General features: G+C 56.6%; 2 protein-coding genes across 4 annotated transcripts; one reads left to right on the top strand and one right to left on the bottom strand.

Annotated features, from left to right (window-relative positions):
- Window positions 1-4: 4 nt before the first annotated feature.
- TRAPPC5 (trafficking protein particle complex subunit 5) lies at window positions 5-2,246 on the top strand. 3 transcript variants are annotated; one of them, XM_082381065.1, is made up of 2 exons: window positions 5-84; window positions 1,624-2,246. In XM_082381065.1, exon 2 carries the CDS (start codon window positions 1,636-1,638, stop codon window positions 2,200-2,202), a length of 567 nt encoding a protein of 188 aa, XP_082237191.1. In that variant the 5' UTR covers window positions 5-84; window positions 1,624-1,635; the 3' UTR covers window positions 2,203-2,246. The 3 variants fall into 3 exon arrangements, with proteins under 3 accessions (XP_082237191.1, XP_082237192.1, XP_082237190.1); XM_082381066.1 differs by lacking the exon at window positions 5-84 and adding an exon at window positions 198-330; XM_082381064.1 differs by lacking the exon at window positions 5-84 and adding an exon at window positions 644-1,496.
- A 2,035-nt stretch (window positions 2,247-4,281) lies between these two features.
- FCER2 (Fc epsilon receptor II) lies at window positions 4,282-13,649 on the bottom strand. The gene is made up of 8 exons (XM_082380466.1): window positions 13,033-13,649; window positions 12,771-12,824; window positions 10,138-10,200; window positions 9,931-10,058; window positions 9,511-9,799; window positions 7,421-7,572; window positions 7,207-7,313; window positions 4,282-6,890 (listed from the first exon to the last, which is right to left on the bottom strand). Exons 1-8 carry the CDS (start codon window positions 13,436-13,438, stop codon window positions 6,752-6,754), a joined length of 1,338 nt encoding a protein of 445 aa, XP_082236592.1. The 5' UTR covers window positions 13,439-13,649; the 3' UTR covers window positions 4,282-6,751.
- Between the last annotated feature and the right edge of the window lie 3,661 nt (window positions 13,650-17,310).

Raw genomic sequence — 17,310 nt, 5'->3', positions numbered from 1 at the left:
CCCGTCCCGCCTCGGCGCCTGCGCACGCCGGGACTTTTACGGCGCCGTAAAGCAGCTCGGCCGAATCGGCTGCCGCAAGTCCCGGTGAGACCCCGCCCGCCACCGCCCCTCCCGGCGCCGTGCCGCGTCCGGTCCCCAACCCCTTTCCGCGGGTCTTTGGGTCCTGGGTCAGGGTCTCGGCGTCCACGATCCCCGAAATCCCTCTTCGACCCACCCCGGGGGACCACGAGGAGGGTGGGCTCCTTCCCTGTTCCTCTGCCTGGTCCACGCCGGGGCCGGGGTCGCGGGATCCCGGTCTTTCCACGGCTTAGCTCACCAACCCCATGGCAGGTGGGTGGAGGGGTCTCAACACTCCTCCTCCCCTCTCGCGCGCTGGGCAGTCCCCATGTAGGCAGCTGCGCACCGGGGCAGGGGCGTCCTGTAGCTCCTGAGATTCCCCTCCCGTGGTCTTTTCATCCCCCACGCAGACCTGGTTGGGGCCCTCTCAGCATCCCCAGACCCTTCCGGCTTCTGGCCCGGTCCCTGCGTAGTGGGGGCGGGGTTCTCAGTTACCCCTCCCGACCCCACCCTTAGCAGGGGTCTGTGTGTCTCAGAGCCCTTGGGATTACCCCCCGCCCCACCCGCTGCCATTCCCATCGCTGATCCACATTTTTTTTTTTTTTTTTTTTTGGTCTCAGCACCCCCTAGGGATTTTCCCAGCAACCCCCTTCCGGGTCTCTCGCCACCGACAGCTGTGGCTTCACGCCCTGGGATGGGAGGATCACTGCGCCCCTTCCTGGCTCCCCTGACCTCCGGGTCCGACAGTCCGCCCCTCCCTCTTTCCACGGTGGAAAGCACGCGGGTTGGGGGGTTCCCAACGCCTTCCTTGGCCGCCCCTCCAGTCTTTTTACAAACGCAGGCCCACTCAAAGAGGCATGCTTCGTGCATGACAAATTGGTGCTGCCCGAGGGTGCGGGTTTGGAAGGGTTCCCAGCATCCTCTCCTGGCTTCACCCATGTGTCTTGCCTGTTCCCCAAGCCCCCAACCCTCCTGGCCGTTGGTCTCTACACACCCCCTACTCCTCTCTCCCAGTTTCTCTGACTTTCCGCAGGGGAGAGGCAGGGAAGTTCTCTTCACCCAGGGAAGTCAGCGCTGTTGCTGCTGGAGCGCATGGCGGGGGGAGGGATAGTTGCCAGTGTACTCTCACGGCCCCCCATCCTCGTCCCCTTCCTGCCCTAAGTCTGACGCCCCCCTCCCCACGCACTAGTTTTCTGGTTACTCGTACAGGCGGCGGAGGGCTTAGGACGGTGCTTTGAACGCACAAGGATCACCTGGAACTCGAGGGTTGAGGGGGTGGTTTCGAGCGCCCCCTTCTGGTCCCCCTCTTGTCTCTCCTCCCACCTTCCCCCTCCACCCCCCTCCCTCCCAAATCCTCTCCTCGCCTAGGGTACAAGCCTACCCCCTCTCCCATTTGGCCGTCGCTGGCTAGGCATAAGGGAGGTATGCTTTACGCGCAGGTGGGTACCTCCTTTCCTTCTACTCCTCTCTTCCCACGTGGGAAATCACTGATGGAGCGCACAAGGGGGGTGGTTGAGAGGGGCTCCTTCCCGCCTCTGACACCCACGTTTTCTCGTCTCCTCGCAGGGCAGCGGCGGCATGGAGGCGCGCTTCACGCGCGGGAAGTCGGCGCTGCTGGAGCGCGCGCTGGCCCGGCCGCGCACCGAGGTGAGCCTGAGCGCCTTCGCGCTGCTCTTCTCCGAGCTGGTGCAGCACTGCCAGAGCCGCGTCTTCTCTGTGGCAGAGCTGCAGGCTCGCCTGGCCGCGCTAGGCCGCCAGGTGGGCGCCCGCGTTCTGGATGCGCTGGTGGCTCGCGAAAAGGGCGCCCGGCGGGAAACCAAGGTGCTGGGCGCCCTGCTCTTCGTTAAGGGCGCCGTGTGGAAGGCGCTCTTCGGCAAGGAGGCCGACAAGCTGGAGCAGGCCAATGACGACGCCCGCACCTTCTACATCATCGAGCGGGAGCCGCTCATCAACACCTACATCTCCGTGCCCAAGGAGAACAGCACGCTCAACTGCGCCAGCTTCACGGCTGGCATCGTGGAGGCGGTGCTCACGCACAGTGGCTTCCCCGCCAAGGTCACGGCGCACTGGCACAAGGGCACCACGCTCATGATCAAGTTCGAGGAGGCGGTCATCGCCCGAGACCGGGCCCTGGAGGGCCGCTGATTCCGCCCCCCCCACCCCCGATAAAGGATGCAGATAGCCCCCTTCCCAAGCGTGTCTTGTGTCTTGTGTGAGGGCCTCAGAGATTCGCTCAACACCTTGACCCGGAAATTCCTTGGCGGTGCAGTGGTTAGGACTCGGCGCTTTGGCTCTTTCACTGCCGAGGGTGCGGGTTCAATCCCTGGTCAGGGAACTAAGACCCCGCAAGCCCCGCAGCGTGGCCAAACAAAACAAAAACAAACACCTTGACCCAGACCCCTACCTCAGGCTGCTGAGGGATGCCAAGGCCCAAGCGTGTTTATTTATTATTATTTTTAAAAATATTTATTTATTTGGCTGCTCCAGGGTCTTAGTTGCGGCATGTGGGATGTTTTAGTTGCGGCACGTGGGACCTAGTTACCTGACTGGGGATCGAACCCGGGCCCCCTGCATTGGGAGCGCGGAGTCTTAACCACTGGACCACCAGGGAAGACCCCCAAGTGTGTTTATAGTACAATGGGGAGGTGAGGGGGGGGCAGAGGGAAGATAAACCAGGCCCAAGGAGCTGCTGGTATGGCTGCAGTAGGGAGAATGCTGGCACCTTCCGGAATCGCAGTTGGAGGGCATCCCTCGGCTGAGGAGGTGCGGAGCAGGGTATCAAGGTGGAGGGATCAGGCCAAGGGAGACTCCTTTAGACCAGGGGCTGGCACACTTTTTCTGTAAAGGACCAGAGAGTGAATAGTTTGTGCCCAGCAGCCTCTGTCCAACTACTTTGTGCTGTAGACAGCAGTAGGTTAAGGAGTGGGAGTAGCTGTGTGTCTAGAAAACAGACAGAGGGTGATTGTTTGTCAACCCCTCCCCCTTTTAAAAAAAAATTTATTACTTATTTTATTTTTGGCCATGTTGGGTCTTTGTTGCTGCCCGCAGGGTTTCTCTAGTTGCGGCAAGCGGGGACTACTCTTCGTTGTGGTGCGCGGGCTTCTCATTGCAGTGGCTTCTCTTGTTGCAGAGCACGGGCTCTAGGCGCGCGGGCTTCAGTAGTTGTGGCACGCAGGCTCAGTAGTTGTGGCTCGCAGGCTCTAGAGCACAGGCTCAGTAGTTGTGGCGCACGGGCTTAGTTTCTCCGCAGCGTGTGGGATCTTCCTGGACCAGGGCTCGAACCCGTGTCCCCTGCCTTGGCAGGCGGATTCTTAACCACTGCACCACTAGGGAAGTCCACAACCCTTTTTTTTTTTTTAGACCCTTGCTACTCAAAAGTGTGGTCCCGGGCCTCGGTGTCAGCATCCTCCAGGAGCCTGTCGGAAATGCAGACCCTCAGGCCTACCCCAGACTAACCACTCAGAGTCTGCATTTTAGCGAGGTCCCCAGGGGAATCCTGTGTGCAAACTGGGGCGGCTGCCCCCCTCCACCCCCCAAGAGTTTCCAATTCTGCAGATCCAGGGTGAGCCGGGGATTTGCATCTCTAACAAGTTCCTAGGAACTTCTGATAACTCCAGGGGCTGCACTTTGAGAACCCTGGCCTTAGAGACCTGGTTCTCAAGGGGAAATAGGCGGGGTCACTTAAAAGTCATCTGGGTGCTTAAAATAGTTTGCGGTTCATCTCTAAACACATGACCCCGTTACCTGAACACACGTTCCTTGTTGAAAAAGGAAAACAATTACATTTCGGGCAAACTGCCCTTTTGCCCACCACCCTTGGTCTCTTGATCACTCCTCACACTTCCCGCCAGCCCAATGAAAGCCCTTCAGGACTTTGGAGGGGAAAATTTCTTCACATTTTCGCTTCCCCCCCGACGCCCCTGGCCAAGACCTGAACAAGTGTGTTTTGAAGGGGGATCTCAGGTGCTTTTGGCTGGGTCACCCTCACTGCTTATGAGCAGGGTTTAAGGGTGGAGTGGGTGCAGCTTTTCAACTTGCTGTTCGGAGGGCAGCACGAGATGGGGAGATGGGGCGGCGAGGGGGGTGGGCGCCAGGCTTGGTCAGGGGCATTTTCAGTCATCTCAGCAAGAGGTGGGCCTCAGCACACTGCAAAGAAGGTAGTATGTGTCAACAGGATAAATGAAACTACCACTGTGTAGTGCACAGATGATCAGGAAATGGCTGTTGGCTGGGGGCCGGGGGGGGGCCCAAGGCAGCTGGGAGAGGGGGTGGCCAGGGTAGCAGCGTGAATCTGGGGTGAGGGGGCAGTGTCAGTACAGAGACAGAAGCCACAGGCCTAGAGGATGTAAAGCCAGCGGCTGTGGTACCTGGGAAGCTGGATTTCAGAGGGAGCTGAAGGAGTCACCTTTGGGTTGAGCAGCCCGAGGTCCTCAGGGACCCTAGTGAGAGTGGCTTCTGGGGCCCCCTGGGGCAGGGGCCAGATTGCAGGAGCGAGGGGCAGGAGGCAGGGATGGCAGGACCAGCTCCATCCAGAGTCCCAACAGTAAAAGATGCCCTAGAAAAAGAGGGCAGGAGGGGAGGAGAGGTGGCTGGTCCCCAGGGGATGCTTGAGAGCTTGGGAGCTGCGAGAGGAGGGTCCAGGGTCCGTTGCTTCCTGTAGAAGATGCGTAGGGACTCGTGGAGAAGGGAGAAGGTTTGGAACAAGCTGTAGGATTGTGTAGCCAGGCACCTGTTTAGGGCAAGGGGAGGACCGAGAGAACGAACCGGCCGCCGTGGTCCTACAGGTTCCCATCACAGCGGCTCTGACTTCGGATGCTTGGGACTGAAGCCCCCAGATAGGTGGGGTGGGGGGAGTGAGGAGGACGAACCCAGCACCAGCCCTCGGTGAACCAGGCAGGCAGCATCCCTTGTTTCACAGGCCCCCGAAGCAGGTTCCGAGAGAAGGTCTCACATTAATTTAATTCAACAAATATTTATTGAGCGCCTACTATGTGCCAGGCTCTGGGGACACAGCTGAGAACAAAACAAAGGCCCTTGCCAACCTGAAACAAACAGATCGGTAAATTACACATTCTGTTGAAAGGAGAAGAGTGCTGTGGTGAGAAAATACAGTGGGATAAAAGGCGTGGGGAGTCAGGAGGTGTCATTTTAAATGGGAGGTGGGGGAGGCAGCATGTGCAAAGGCCCTGTGGTGGGAGTGAGCCTGAAAGTTGAAGGAAGAGTGAGGAGGCTGGTGTGGGTGAAATTGAGATATGGCGCATGGGAAGGGTTCACACGATCACAAAGGATCCTGTAGGACTTTGGCATTTTCTCTGAGCTGGAAAGAAACTTCTGGGAGGTTTGGGGCAGTGAATAGGGAGACCTGGGCAAGCGAGGACAGGGGCTACACCAAGGCTGCAGCAGGATAGGCAGCTGTGTGCTGGCTTGGAGTTCCGAGGAGAGGTCTGGAGGGGGACAAAAATCTAGGGCTGGGGGTTGGAGAGAGCTAACAGGTGCCTGGGGGTTCTAGCCCATGTTTCACTGCAAGGGGCCAACTCGGTCCCCACCCCATCCTGGTCCACGTGGCTGGGGCTTGGTCTGGCCCTTGACGCCCAGAGTCCTGGGTGGTCCAGCTTGGTTCTCTCCTCATGGATTCCTCTTTCTCGAGTGGGCCCAAGAATCACGTGACCATGTCTGACTCTTCCTTTTCTAGGCCAGGAACTGGGGGTGGGGTGTGCAGCGAGGCACTTAACCAGGGGCATCCTGAGATCCTGGTCTGCCTCTTTCCACAGCCTCCCGGAGGTGTGGGGCTGACCTGGGCCAAGCCTGGAGCTGGTGCTGCCTGAGCGGGGGTGGAGCCGGCAGCTCAGGACCTGAACTGGCCGCCAGGTGACCTGGCCATCTCCCCATTGGCCTCTCCACCCTTCTGTGTACTGGGCCCTGTTCTGGGCTGGGAACTAGGTTCAGGGCGGTCCACTGCCTTGCCCTGCAATATTCCTGGGGGTCTAGGGGTGTTCTCTGCTCCATCAGACCCCAGAGTCTTCATCTCCAGGCCCTGCCTAGTAAATGCTTCTTGTAATAAAGTAGGAAACAAAACCCAAAAAACTAGGGCGGTATAAATGCCACTTCAGTTCCTGGTACTCAGAGGTGGCCTCAGACACCAGGCTCTGGAACTCCCAGCTCCCATGTTCCACGCCTGGAGACCAGAGCCAGTGAGGAGGGGCCAGTGTGAGGGGCCATCATCACCCCATTTCATGATGCAGGTTGGGCAGGGAGCACTGGCTACCTGAGCCAGAAGTCTCTGTGCTCTGGTGCCAAGAGATGGCGAGGTGGGGATGGAGGAAGCATGCTGGGGTCTGAGGTGTCCTCCGCTGCTCCCTGGAAGGCCGGACTGCCAGGCGAGGAGAGGACTTCTAGCCTCCAGGCTTGCGGGCAGAGGTTCTCACAGTGGGAACTCCGAGCCCTTGAGGGCAGGGCAGTGGTGACGGCCAGCTGGGCTGAGGGGCAAGGGACAGGCCCTCCGGGGTGTTGGCGGGGATCCAGGGATGAGTACGCTGCTTCCGTTTGTTGGGGGTCCTCAGGGTCCTGCTGTGGGCCCGGCCATTCTCGTGTTCGAGGTGGGAGAGGAATGCAGAGGGGTGCAGCTGGCGGGTGGGCAGGGGGCTGTGAGGGCCCACAGCCCAGGGGACACAGGGCCGGGTTGGCGGGCGGGCGCTCAGCACGTGGCCAGCCGGTCGCACACCCAGCTGTTCAGGTAGCTGCCGCAGAAAACGTCATTCCACCGCCCCGAGCCCTGCATCATCACGCAGTTCTCGCCCTGGCCCGCGTCGTTGGGCTCCCCCGGCTGCCAGTTGCTGGAGCAGGAGGCTTCAGGTCAGAGGACGGGGTACGGGGAAGGGTCCCCACTGCCTTCAGCCTTGACACACCCCTCCAAGCCTGGGCCCTCCCCACCCCATCCCTGGATTCCCACCCCAAGTCCCTGCAGACCAGAGACACCCTCCCCCCAGTCTGAGCCTGCATATCCAAACCCTGACCATCTCCCTCGGTTGCCATCCAGAAGCTCCCCAGGACCCAGCCCGGGGGGACGCATGCCCCCAGATACACTCCCCTCGCATCACAGAAAGGTCCCCCTTCTCCGAGGGCCCCTCCTCTGCGTTCCCCTCTCTTCACCTGTAGCCCAGGGGGCTACTGTCCATCCAGATGAACTCCCCCTCGATGTCCAGGTCCCGAAGGCCAATCCAGGAGCCCCTCTTGTTGGAGTGTTTGGTCAGGAAGTCCTGGGGAGCAGGACAGGGCTGGGGAGATGTGCCTGGGTTCCCCCCACCACCACCACACAGGAAGTCAGGGCGGGGATCTGTGTCCTCCCCACAGAGCCCAGGCCCACCTGCTCCTCCTGGCTGTGGACGCTGACCAGCCGCCCGTGCAGTTTGCTGCAGGCATTCCGGGCCTGGATCCATTTCTTGGTGCCCTTACCGAAGTAGTAGCACTTCTTTTGGAAATAGATCCACTCCTCGGGGCAGATGTTGCACACAGAGCCTGTGGAGGAGAGGCTGAGGGGGGCAGCGGTGGGGGGGTACCACGGCGGGTGCCGTGGCGGGTGCCGTGGCGGGTGCCGTGGGTACCATGGGCAGGGCGGGTGGCAGCGTCTCTCCTGGGGTCTGGGCTGAAAGCAGATCCAACCCAGGGCCTAACAGAGGGTCTCCCAGGTTGCCTTCTTCCCTGGAGGTCTGATGCTGACGTCATCATCACTGCAGCTGCCCACGATGGCCCGCAGCATCTCTGCACCACCAACACCACAGCCAACACCACCTTTACCAACACCAGCTCAGCCACGCTTAGTCACCGGTGCCGACGGCAGGGCTGAGGCCAAGACCGCCAGCATCACTTTCCCCATTGCTGTCCCCACCGACAGCCGCGTCCCCCCAGTCATAGCTCTGGCCGCTGTCGCTGCCAGCACCCCCCAAACCAGCACTCTTGGACGCTTTCTGGGAAATTGAGACGATTTTCTTCTAGTTGGTCAGGGGAGCCTGTGGTGGGGATGGGATGGGGTAGGAGGAGATTGGAGGTCTGGGTCCTGACGGCCTCCATAAGGGACCAGCTTGGTCTTTCTCCCCTTGCCCCAGACCCAAGGACACTCTCAGGCACCGTCATTGCCGCCACTCCCAGGTGGGAGGCTAAAACCACTGTTACTGGACTGACTCACTCGTGGTTTAAAATAGATTTTCTTAGAGTGAAGTTCATGGAGGGCTCCATAGCTCGGGTGGAAGTTTTCTAAGGGGTCTGGGGTCCACAGCAGCTGCAGGAGCCCTGAGGAGACTTCTCCCACATCAAACAGTAGCCAGTAGGCAGCCCTCTGGGGGAGCAGCATGAAAACATAAGCAAGCGTCTCAGGACTTCTCGTAAGTCTTAACCACTGGTGGTCCAGTGGTTAAGACTTACGAGCTTCCACTGCAGGGGGCACGGGTTCCATCCCTAGTCGAGGAAGTTCCACGTGCCTCAAGGTGCGGCAAACAACAACAACAAAACAAAACAAAAACACAAAACCACAACAGAGAGCATCTCTGGTCCCTTCAAGAAAACTTTGGGGCTGGTGACCTGGCTCTGTGTCACACCGTCACCGAGAGACAGCTACAGAGCTGGACCCAGACCCCAGGCCATGGGGGCCGGACTTTGAGGGGGAGGAACTCAAGGACTGACTGGGGATCAAGGTGAGCGAGAGCCAGATCCCCCCTCCCCCTCTCCCGGGAGGAGCACAGCAGGGTTTCTTGCTGGGACTCCCAGAGCCACACTGAGTCCCAGGAGACAGCGCTCCTCCACACGGAGCAGAGATCCTTCCTCTTCTCTGACCCAGCTGGGGCTTCCCAGAGGTGGGAGGCCAAAAATCAAGGGTAGATAGGGGCAAGGGGGTGGGGACTTCAGGCAGTAATACCCAGGTCCCACCCGAGGTTAAAGGCACAGTGATCGAATGTCTGCTCTCTCTGCAGCCTGCTGGCGCCACCCCCACGACCCTCGGAACTGCCAGCATTGCCTCCATCACGGCCGCCCCTGGGGAAGATGTCATGGTCCCCCTGGTCCCCACTACTGCAGAGGTGATCCCCCCGTCCGCCCCCTGGTTGGGTCAGACAATCCTCCGGAAGGGCTGTGGCTGAGGGCATCCTACCCACGACCCTCCCCCGAGTGGAGACGGCCAGAGGCGAGATCAGTAAAGAGGACCCAGCAATGGTGAATGCGAGACAGCTTTTCCTGGAGGAAGGAAAAAGCGTGGGAGCCCCGCACCCAGGTCGGTGGAGGGGAGCTGTTGGAATCAGAAAGGGCTTTCTCAGGTGTCGCCCATCGGCCCTGCCGCACACGTGAGCACACACCATCCACACTGTCACGCTCACACCTCTACTGCACTTTGGAACACACTGCCACACACCCATGTTGTCACCCGCATGCACCGACGCCCCCACGGGTACAGACGCAATTGCTCACCGATGGACTCGCGTATCTCCATCCACAACTTCCCCACCTCTTCCTGGAGTCTCCCCAGTGAATCCAAGGCCTCGCGCCTCTCATTCAAGCCTTGGGTAGTTAGGTCGGGGGGGGTGGGGAGTGGGCAGGGGTCAATGTGTTTGTTTTTAATTTGGGGGCCACAAATCCAGGCATACCTCCCTGCCCCCCTCCCCTGAGGCTCACTGTGGGACTTCAAGTTGCTCAGGTCAGCTCGAAGACCATCCAGGTTCCGGGAGAGCTCAGATTCTGATGGGGGTGGGGGGCAGGGCTGGTGTCAGGGATGATACTAAGAGTCCCGGAGCCTGGCCCCCAGCTCCACAGCCCCCCATGGCTCTAGGACCAAGCCCCCCAACCCCACCCCCATCTCTCACCCTGAGATTCCATTCTCTTCTGTTCAGCTTGGATTCTCTCCATGTCCTGCAGCATCTGGGCAGCTGATTGCAGGGGTGGGGACTTGGTGGTAAGAAAGTTCTCAGACTCACCCCCCAGTCCCCCCTTGGCCTCTTTGCCTGAGTCTTTAGGGTCACCTGCCCATTTTGCAATTCATGGTGGTCTGGAGCCCTGTGTCCACGTGTTCATTCATCCACCCTAGCTCAGGTCACTCACCCTGGGATTTCTGGGCCATCTGGTCGCCCTTGTGTCTTTCCAAGTCCTTGGACACCTGAGAGACTGGGGAGGCAGGAGAGAAGACTGGTCCTCAGGAGCCAGGAAGACAGGTCCGAGAATCCCCCCTACCCCAGGCCCAAGCGCAGGGACCCCTGTCACATAATCACAATGGCCACAGCCATTGTTTAATTTAAAAACAATTAAAAACTGTTTTTAATTTCAGGGGCACAAGTACAGGCAGATCTGGTTTTATTACACTTTGCGGATATCACATTTTTTACAAATCAAACGTCTGTGGTGACCCTGCATTGAGAAAGTCTATCGGTGCCATTTTCCCAGCTGTGTCTGCTCACTTCGTGTCTCTGTGTCACATTTTGGTAATTCTCGCAATATTTCAAACTTTTTCATTATGCTTGTTTCTGTTATGATGACCTGTGGTCAGTGATCTTTGATGTTACTCTGGTAATTGTTTCAGGGCACCATGAACCATGCCCATATATGAACTTAATGGATAAATGTTGTGTGTTCTGACTGCTCCACCGACCGGCCGTTCCCCCACGTCTCTCCCTCTCCTCTGGCCTCCCTATTCCCTGAGACACAACAGTATTGAAATGAAGTCAACGAATATCCCTACAGTGGCCTCTAAGGGTTCAAGTGAAAAGAACGGTCACACGTCTCTCACTTTAAATCAAAAGCTAGAAATGATGAAGCTTAGTGAGGAAGGCATGTCAAAGGCTGAGACGGGCCAAAAACTAAGGCTCTGGTGCAAAACAGCTAAGTTGTGAATGCAAAGGAAATGTTCTTGAAGGAGATTAGTAATGCTACTGCAGTAAAGACACAAATGGTAAGGAAGTGAAACGGCCCCATTGCAGATAGGGAGAAAGTTTTCATGGTCTGGATAGTAGATGAAACCAGCCACAACATTTCATGGAGTCAAAGCCTCACTCATCCAGAGCAAGGCCCTAATATTCTTCAATTCTATGAAGGCTGAGAGAGGTGAGGAAGCTGCAGGAAAAAAATGTGAGGCCAGCAGAGGTGGGTTCATGAGGTTTAAAGAAAGAAGCCGCCTCCATAACATAAAAACGCAAGGGGAAGTAGCAAGTGCTGGTGTAGAAGCCGCAGCAAGTTCTCCAGAACATCTAGCTAACTCACGAAAGTGGCTACACTAAACAAGAGATTTTCGATGTAGATGAAACAGCCTTATATTGGAAGAAGATGCCATCTAGGACTTTCATAGATAGAGAGGAGAAGTCAATGCCTGGCTTCAAAGCTTCAACAGACAGGCTGTCTCTCTTGTTAGGGGCTAATGCAGCTGGTGACCTTCAGTTGAAGCCAATGCTCATTTCTCATTCTGAAAATCCTGGGGCAATTAAGAACTATGCTAAATTTACTCTGCCGGTGCTCTATAAATGGAACAACAAAACCTGGATGACAGCACATCTGTTGACAACACGGTTTACTGAATATTTTAGGCCCACTGTTGAGATCTACTGCTCAGAAAAAAAGGTTCCTTTCAAATTATTACTCTTCATTGACAATGCACCTGGTCACCCAAGAGCTCTGAGGGAAATAGACAGTGAGATTCATGTTGTTTCCATGGCTGCTAATCCAACATCCATGCTGCAGCCCATGGATCAAGGAGTCGTTTCGACTTTCAAGCCTTATTCTTTAAGAAATACATTTCGTAAAGCTATAGCTGCCATAGATGGTGATTCCTCTGATGGTTCCGACCAAAGTCAACTGAAGACCTTCTGGAAAGTATTCACCATTCTAGAGCCATGAGGAACATGGGTGATTCATGGGAAGAGGTCAAGCTGTCAACATTAACAGGAATTTGGAAGAAGTTGATTCCAACCCTCATGGATGACTTTGAGGGATTCATGACTTCAGTGGGGGAAGGAACTGCAGATGCGGTAGAAACAGCAAGAGAACTAGAAGTGGAGCCTGAAGATGGGACTGAATTGCTGAAATCTCAGCATAAAACCCTCCACCAGCATAAAGATTATGATTCACTGAAGGCTTAGATGATGATTAGCATTTTTTAACAAGAAAGTATTTTTACATTAAGGTATGTACACTTTTTTAGACCTAATGCTATTGCACGCTTCATAGACCACAGTATAGTATAAATATAACTTTTACATGTACTGCAAAACCAAAATAGTCGTGTGCAATATTTATTGCGATATTCGCTTTACTCTGGAACCAAACCGCACAATATCTCCGAGGTCTGCCTGTACTCAGGAAAGTGCAGGCAAGAATCCAATGAACGTGTGTACCCCTCCCCCAGCCAGAATGAAATAAAAAAGCAGCAGGCGTTTCTCGAAAACTCACTGGACTCAGTTCTGAGCCCTTTGAAAGTCTTAGCTTCTTTCTGCCTCTGAGCGCTAAAATGATGCCCATTTTACAGGTGAGAAAGCTGAAGCACGGAGCAGTTAGGTACGATTCCATCAGGCACTTCTCAAAGCCTCCCCTCCAAGAGTCTCTGGGTTTTCACACCCCTGCGGGGCATAGACTGACCCTTAGATCCTGGGAGGACACTGGAGCCCAGACCTTCCCTCTCATCCCACAGCAGTCAGTGGCAGAAGCAGGAGAAGAGCCCGGTCCCCCTGCCCCCCTTGGCCCCTCCGTACCCTTCTGGGCAGTGGCCTCCTCCAGCTGTTTCAGATTTCGTGCAGTTTCCCAATCTGGGGAGAGGGAGGGAGAGGAGAGGAAGGATATTTCAGGTGCTCCATCCATCCACACCCCACCTGCCAGCGGGGGATGGAGACCTTGGGTATACCGTGTGGGAGGTGCCGAAAGGGGGGGAGACTGGTGTCCTGGGGCAGGGCAAGGTGCCCTCGAGGGAGGGTGGGAGGGGCATGGGAAGGGGCTGGTGGGGACACGGTGGGAGACACGATGGGGAAATTGGGCTCTGAGGGGTATGTTGGGCTCCCCAGGATCTGAGAGTGGGGGTCTGTGAGGGAACACGAGAAGGGGGCCCTGTAGGGCTGAGGGTGTCCTCACGCCACAGGAGAATCAGAGCCAGCAGCCCAGCGCATAGAACTGTGACCACCAGCCCCAGCAGCAACAGCTGTATCCCTCTCCTGCAGCAGTGCCTCTGCCTTCTGTGAAGTTTCAGAAACTCTGCCAGGAGTCGGGGGGAACAACGAGGAACGCAGGGTGAGGCTAGGCTCCGGCTCTGCCAACTTCCCAAAACCCAGAAAGCCAGAGTCCTAGGAGCTTGTCCAGAGCCCACACTGAAGCAGAGGGTCTCAGTGGACCCCCAGCCTCCTCTGGACACTTTCTCTACATGCCGCATTCATGTCCATCGGCAACCATAGCCCTCGATCTTTGTCTGTCCATCTCTGTGTCTGTGCATCTCTGACTCTGTCCCTCTGCTGGTCCAGCCCAATGACGGCCGCTCCTTATGCCCACACTCCAGCGGCCAGCGAGCCTGACTTGGGGCCAGAGAGACACTGGCCATAGAGACAGGTCTGGGGCCAGGAGGTGAGACCCCCCTCCTCCAAAGGCTCCCTCCTCAGGTGGCTGACCCCGACCCAGCTCTCACCTGTGCCCCTTCTCCCTTGTGTGGATTCAGTTACCCCCCGCCAATGCTGGGTTCCCAGCATCACCTCAGGAAGACTGGGTCCCCCTTCCCCTGCCCACCCCCCGACCCCCAGCCCTCACCCTGTTGCCTGCTCCCTACTTTGAGCTCCTACCCTAAACACCAGACACTGGGTCTCAGTTCTTCCCCATATCTGAGCTCTTCCCTCACCCCACTCCAGGGCCCCCCAAAGCTCTACCTTGATGCCCCACTGCAGCCACAGGCCGCCTTCCCTCAGCCTGGCTGTGAGGAGTCATCATGCTGAGTTCCACTTGTTCTGAGTCCCCTTCACGTGGTCTTCTCTCTCTCAGGTTCCTAGTGCACCAACTGGAGCTGGTGTTTTTTGTTTTTTGGGGTTTTTTTGTCGTGAGCGTGTTGAGTCAGAGAAGGGAGGGACCCGCAGCTTCCTTCTCCTGCCTTCTCTTGGCTCTGTGCCGGGAAACCCAGTCAGGGCTCACCTCCTTCCAGTGCTGGGCTTTTGCTAAAAATTCACTCTTCTTCACAGATAGGGACCCAGGAGCCCTTTTCCCCTCCTAGGTGGGAGATCAGGAGGTCAGGTTTCTTGCTTTTGCCAGGGTCAGCTTCAGAGAGTTCTCTCACCTGAGTATGAAGTTTCCTCCATTACAGCGCTGCTTGGTTTCTCCCAGTGATGGGGTGCTCACTACCTGTCAAGGCAGCCCACTTGGTGGGCACAGTCACCGCTCTGCCTGGGATCTGGGTTTTAACGAGGGTTAGGGTTAGATGTCAGACTCCAGTTACTGGCACAGGACAGCACCTGGGACTTGAGGAACTCCATGACCATTGGCTGATTTTGTTTAGTCCGTGACTGGGAGTCAATGTTGCGGTTAACTGGGGGACGCAACTGGTGTGGAGGACCAGAGGCCTGGGACCAGAGGTGGGCGCCCCAGAGCCCATCACATGCGATGTGCACAGCAGGTGTTCCATGAATGTGCACCTGAGTGATATTGGCAAGTGGCTTAACCTTGAAACCAATTTCCTCATCCACAAAATGACAATATTAAGGATACCTACACGGTAGAGGAGGGTGGTCTGCTCTATATGAATGTGCTTTGAACAAGTCTTGGGACACAGTCAGAACCAAAAATATTATCAGCTCTTGTTACTCTTGCTGCCTGTGCCACCTTGGCCCAAGAATCAACCTTTCTGAGCCTCAGTTTTCCCTTCTGTAAAATGGGGGTGATGATAGTACCCAACTCATGAGGCCGGGGTAGGACCAAATGAGATAACAATGGACATGAGGCTTGTGGCACAGCGCTGCACACAGTGGGTCTTCAGATCTCAAATGTTTATCAAGCATCCCAGGTCCACTGGGAAATACAGACTCCATCACCCAGGCCTCAGTTTCCTCCTCTGCCAATGTGCCCAAGGAGTCCTTAAAAGTCTCTTGACTCTAAAGCACCTATGTGCCAAAGAGCATGGGCTTTGGGGTCTGACAAGCCTGGGGGCCACCAGCTGCCCCCCTTGCTGGATGACTATGGGCAAGTCACTTCCCCTCTCTGAGTCTCAGGGAAATGGAGATGGGGGCAGCCAGGCTCGATGAACGGCTGCTCAAACCGGGTCTTTCAACATCCCAGAGGAGGCCAGAGGTGTCACCACCCTGCAGCCGGACATGCCTGAGCCCATGCTGGCCAGACCTGGGGCTGAGTCCTGGCTTCACCCCGGATGAGCGACTCAGTTTGTTCATCTGTAAACTGAGGGTGAGCGGCAGCGCTGGTTCTCCCCTGGAGGCCCCTGGAGGCTGTATGATACGGCATTCGAGGTACTGGCACACAGTAGGTGTTCTGTAGGTGAACTGAGGTACCGAGAGGGTAAGGAACCTGTCCGCACCACACTGTGGTGGGACTGGACCTTGAACCCAAAATGGGTGAACTCGGAGCCTATTTGCTCCACAACTGGGGGACACGGCCTCCTGGTGGGTGTCTGCTGCTAAGGGCCAGGGCGGCAGGGCCCCGATGCCAGCCTGTTTTTCCAACACAAGAGCTCCTTCCCCTGCTTACGGCCTTCAGTGGCTCTCCAGCATCCTGCACGATCAGCCCTCAATGCACCCACCAAGCACATCTTTCCTGCTCAGTCACGCAAATCAGCCGGGTTTCACTTCCCCAAACCAGGTCCCTGGCAATTCTGTCCACACCTACCCCTGCTTTCCTCCCTCAAGGGAGGAAAGGTCATCCCTCAAGACTCAGCCCAGAGGTCGCTTCTTCCAGGAAGCCTTCGGTGCCCACTTTCCACTATCAGGTGGGCAACAGAGAGAGGTCACTGGGGGCCACTGGGTGGGCAAAGATGGCAGGAGGCCTGGGGGGTGGGAACCCTGGGGGACTTTTATGGAGGCCAGGTGGGGGTGGGGACACTGCAGGGGCCTGTCACCTGGTCCAGGAGCCATAGGAGGTGGCCTGGGACAGTGGCAATGGGGATGGAGAGAAGCAGGTAGGTTTGAGATGAGATAGCCTTTATGATGGGAGGGACGTGGGGGTGGGTGCTTGGAAGATGCTATGGAAAATGGCCAGTGTGGGTGAACAGCTGGGCGGTGAGGACACAGGAAGGAGGAGGAGAAAGTTTGGGAACAAGTCCTGCTGGGCTGCGGGGAGGCCACAGGACGGGGTTCCGGATAGAGGCTGGGCATGTGATGGAATCTGGTGTTTCTGAGCTTCTGACAACTCTGCAGGCCCAGGCAACCCAGCCCCAGGCCATACTGGTGCCCAGTGGCCCTACATGTTCTAACTGGGACTCGACGGCTTGCATGATGCTAGGTTCCTGCCAAGACTCAATTTAGACACCCACACAACACATACACACACACACACACACACACACACACCACAAAAGCACAAATCGACATGCAAAGGCATCCACACAACACACATACAAAGATTCAGACACACGGACAAACAACACTATCCAACCACAGATACCTACACAATGCAAAACTGCACATGCCCCACGTGCACACAGACACAACCCAGAGGCATCTACACAACACACACACAAAGATACAGACCACAGGATACCACCAAACCACACACGTACACAACGCATACACATAGATATACACAGACACAGACAAATACACAGAAATGCACAGAGGTACACACAACACACACACACAACTTAAACACACAGAGACAACACACAGTGGAACTACAGATGCAAGATAGACGCACCCAATGTGCACACACACAACGTAATCACATGCATACATAAACACAAACGCACATATAAGTGTACCGAAACATACACACACAAAACTCACAGACATAGTGACACACACCACAGCTATGCAACACACACGCACACTCGCAAGTACACGGTCATACAGACACACACGTACGCCCTCTACCGGTCTTCTGCAGAACTGTTTCCAAAGAGGGCTTGATGGACAGAAGCAGGGCCCTCCTCCAGCAGCCCTCCTGCGGGAGGAGGGGAGGAGGGCTGGACTTGGCCTTCCTCCCCCCACCCCCATCCCCCACAGGCCTCAGTTTCCCCTTAGGACCTCTCCCTCCACCTCTGTACCACCGCCCGGCTTCAATCACCCCCAATCCTTGCTACTTCCCACATCTCTGTGTTCAGCC

Source organism: Balaenoptera borealis, assembly GCF_965194805.1.
Source record: "Balaenoptera borealis genome assembly, chromosome: 2".
Classification (NCBI taxonomy): Eukaryota; Metazoa; Chordata; class Mammalia; order Artiodactyla; family Balaenopteridae; genus Balaenoptera; species Balaenoptera borealis.
Note: the sequence above shows the minus strand (reverse complement) of the source record. Positions and strands in the feature narration are given on the sequence as shown.

Coding starts and splice junctions, on each gene's coding strand:
- FCER2 (XM_082380466.1), bottom strand. CDS start 13,438: ATGCGGCATGTAGAGAAAGTGTCCAGAGGAGGCTGGGGGTCCACTGAG. Junction 9,800..9,930: donor AGGACATGGAGAGAATCCAA/GCTGAACAGAAG, acceptor CCCTGACACCAG/CCCTGCCCCCCACCCCCATC. Junction 6,891..7,206: donor AGTAGCCCCCTGGGCTACAG/GTGAAGAGAGGG, acceptor CTCCTGCTCCAG/CAACTGGCAGCCGGGGGAGC.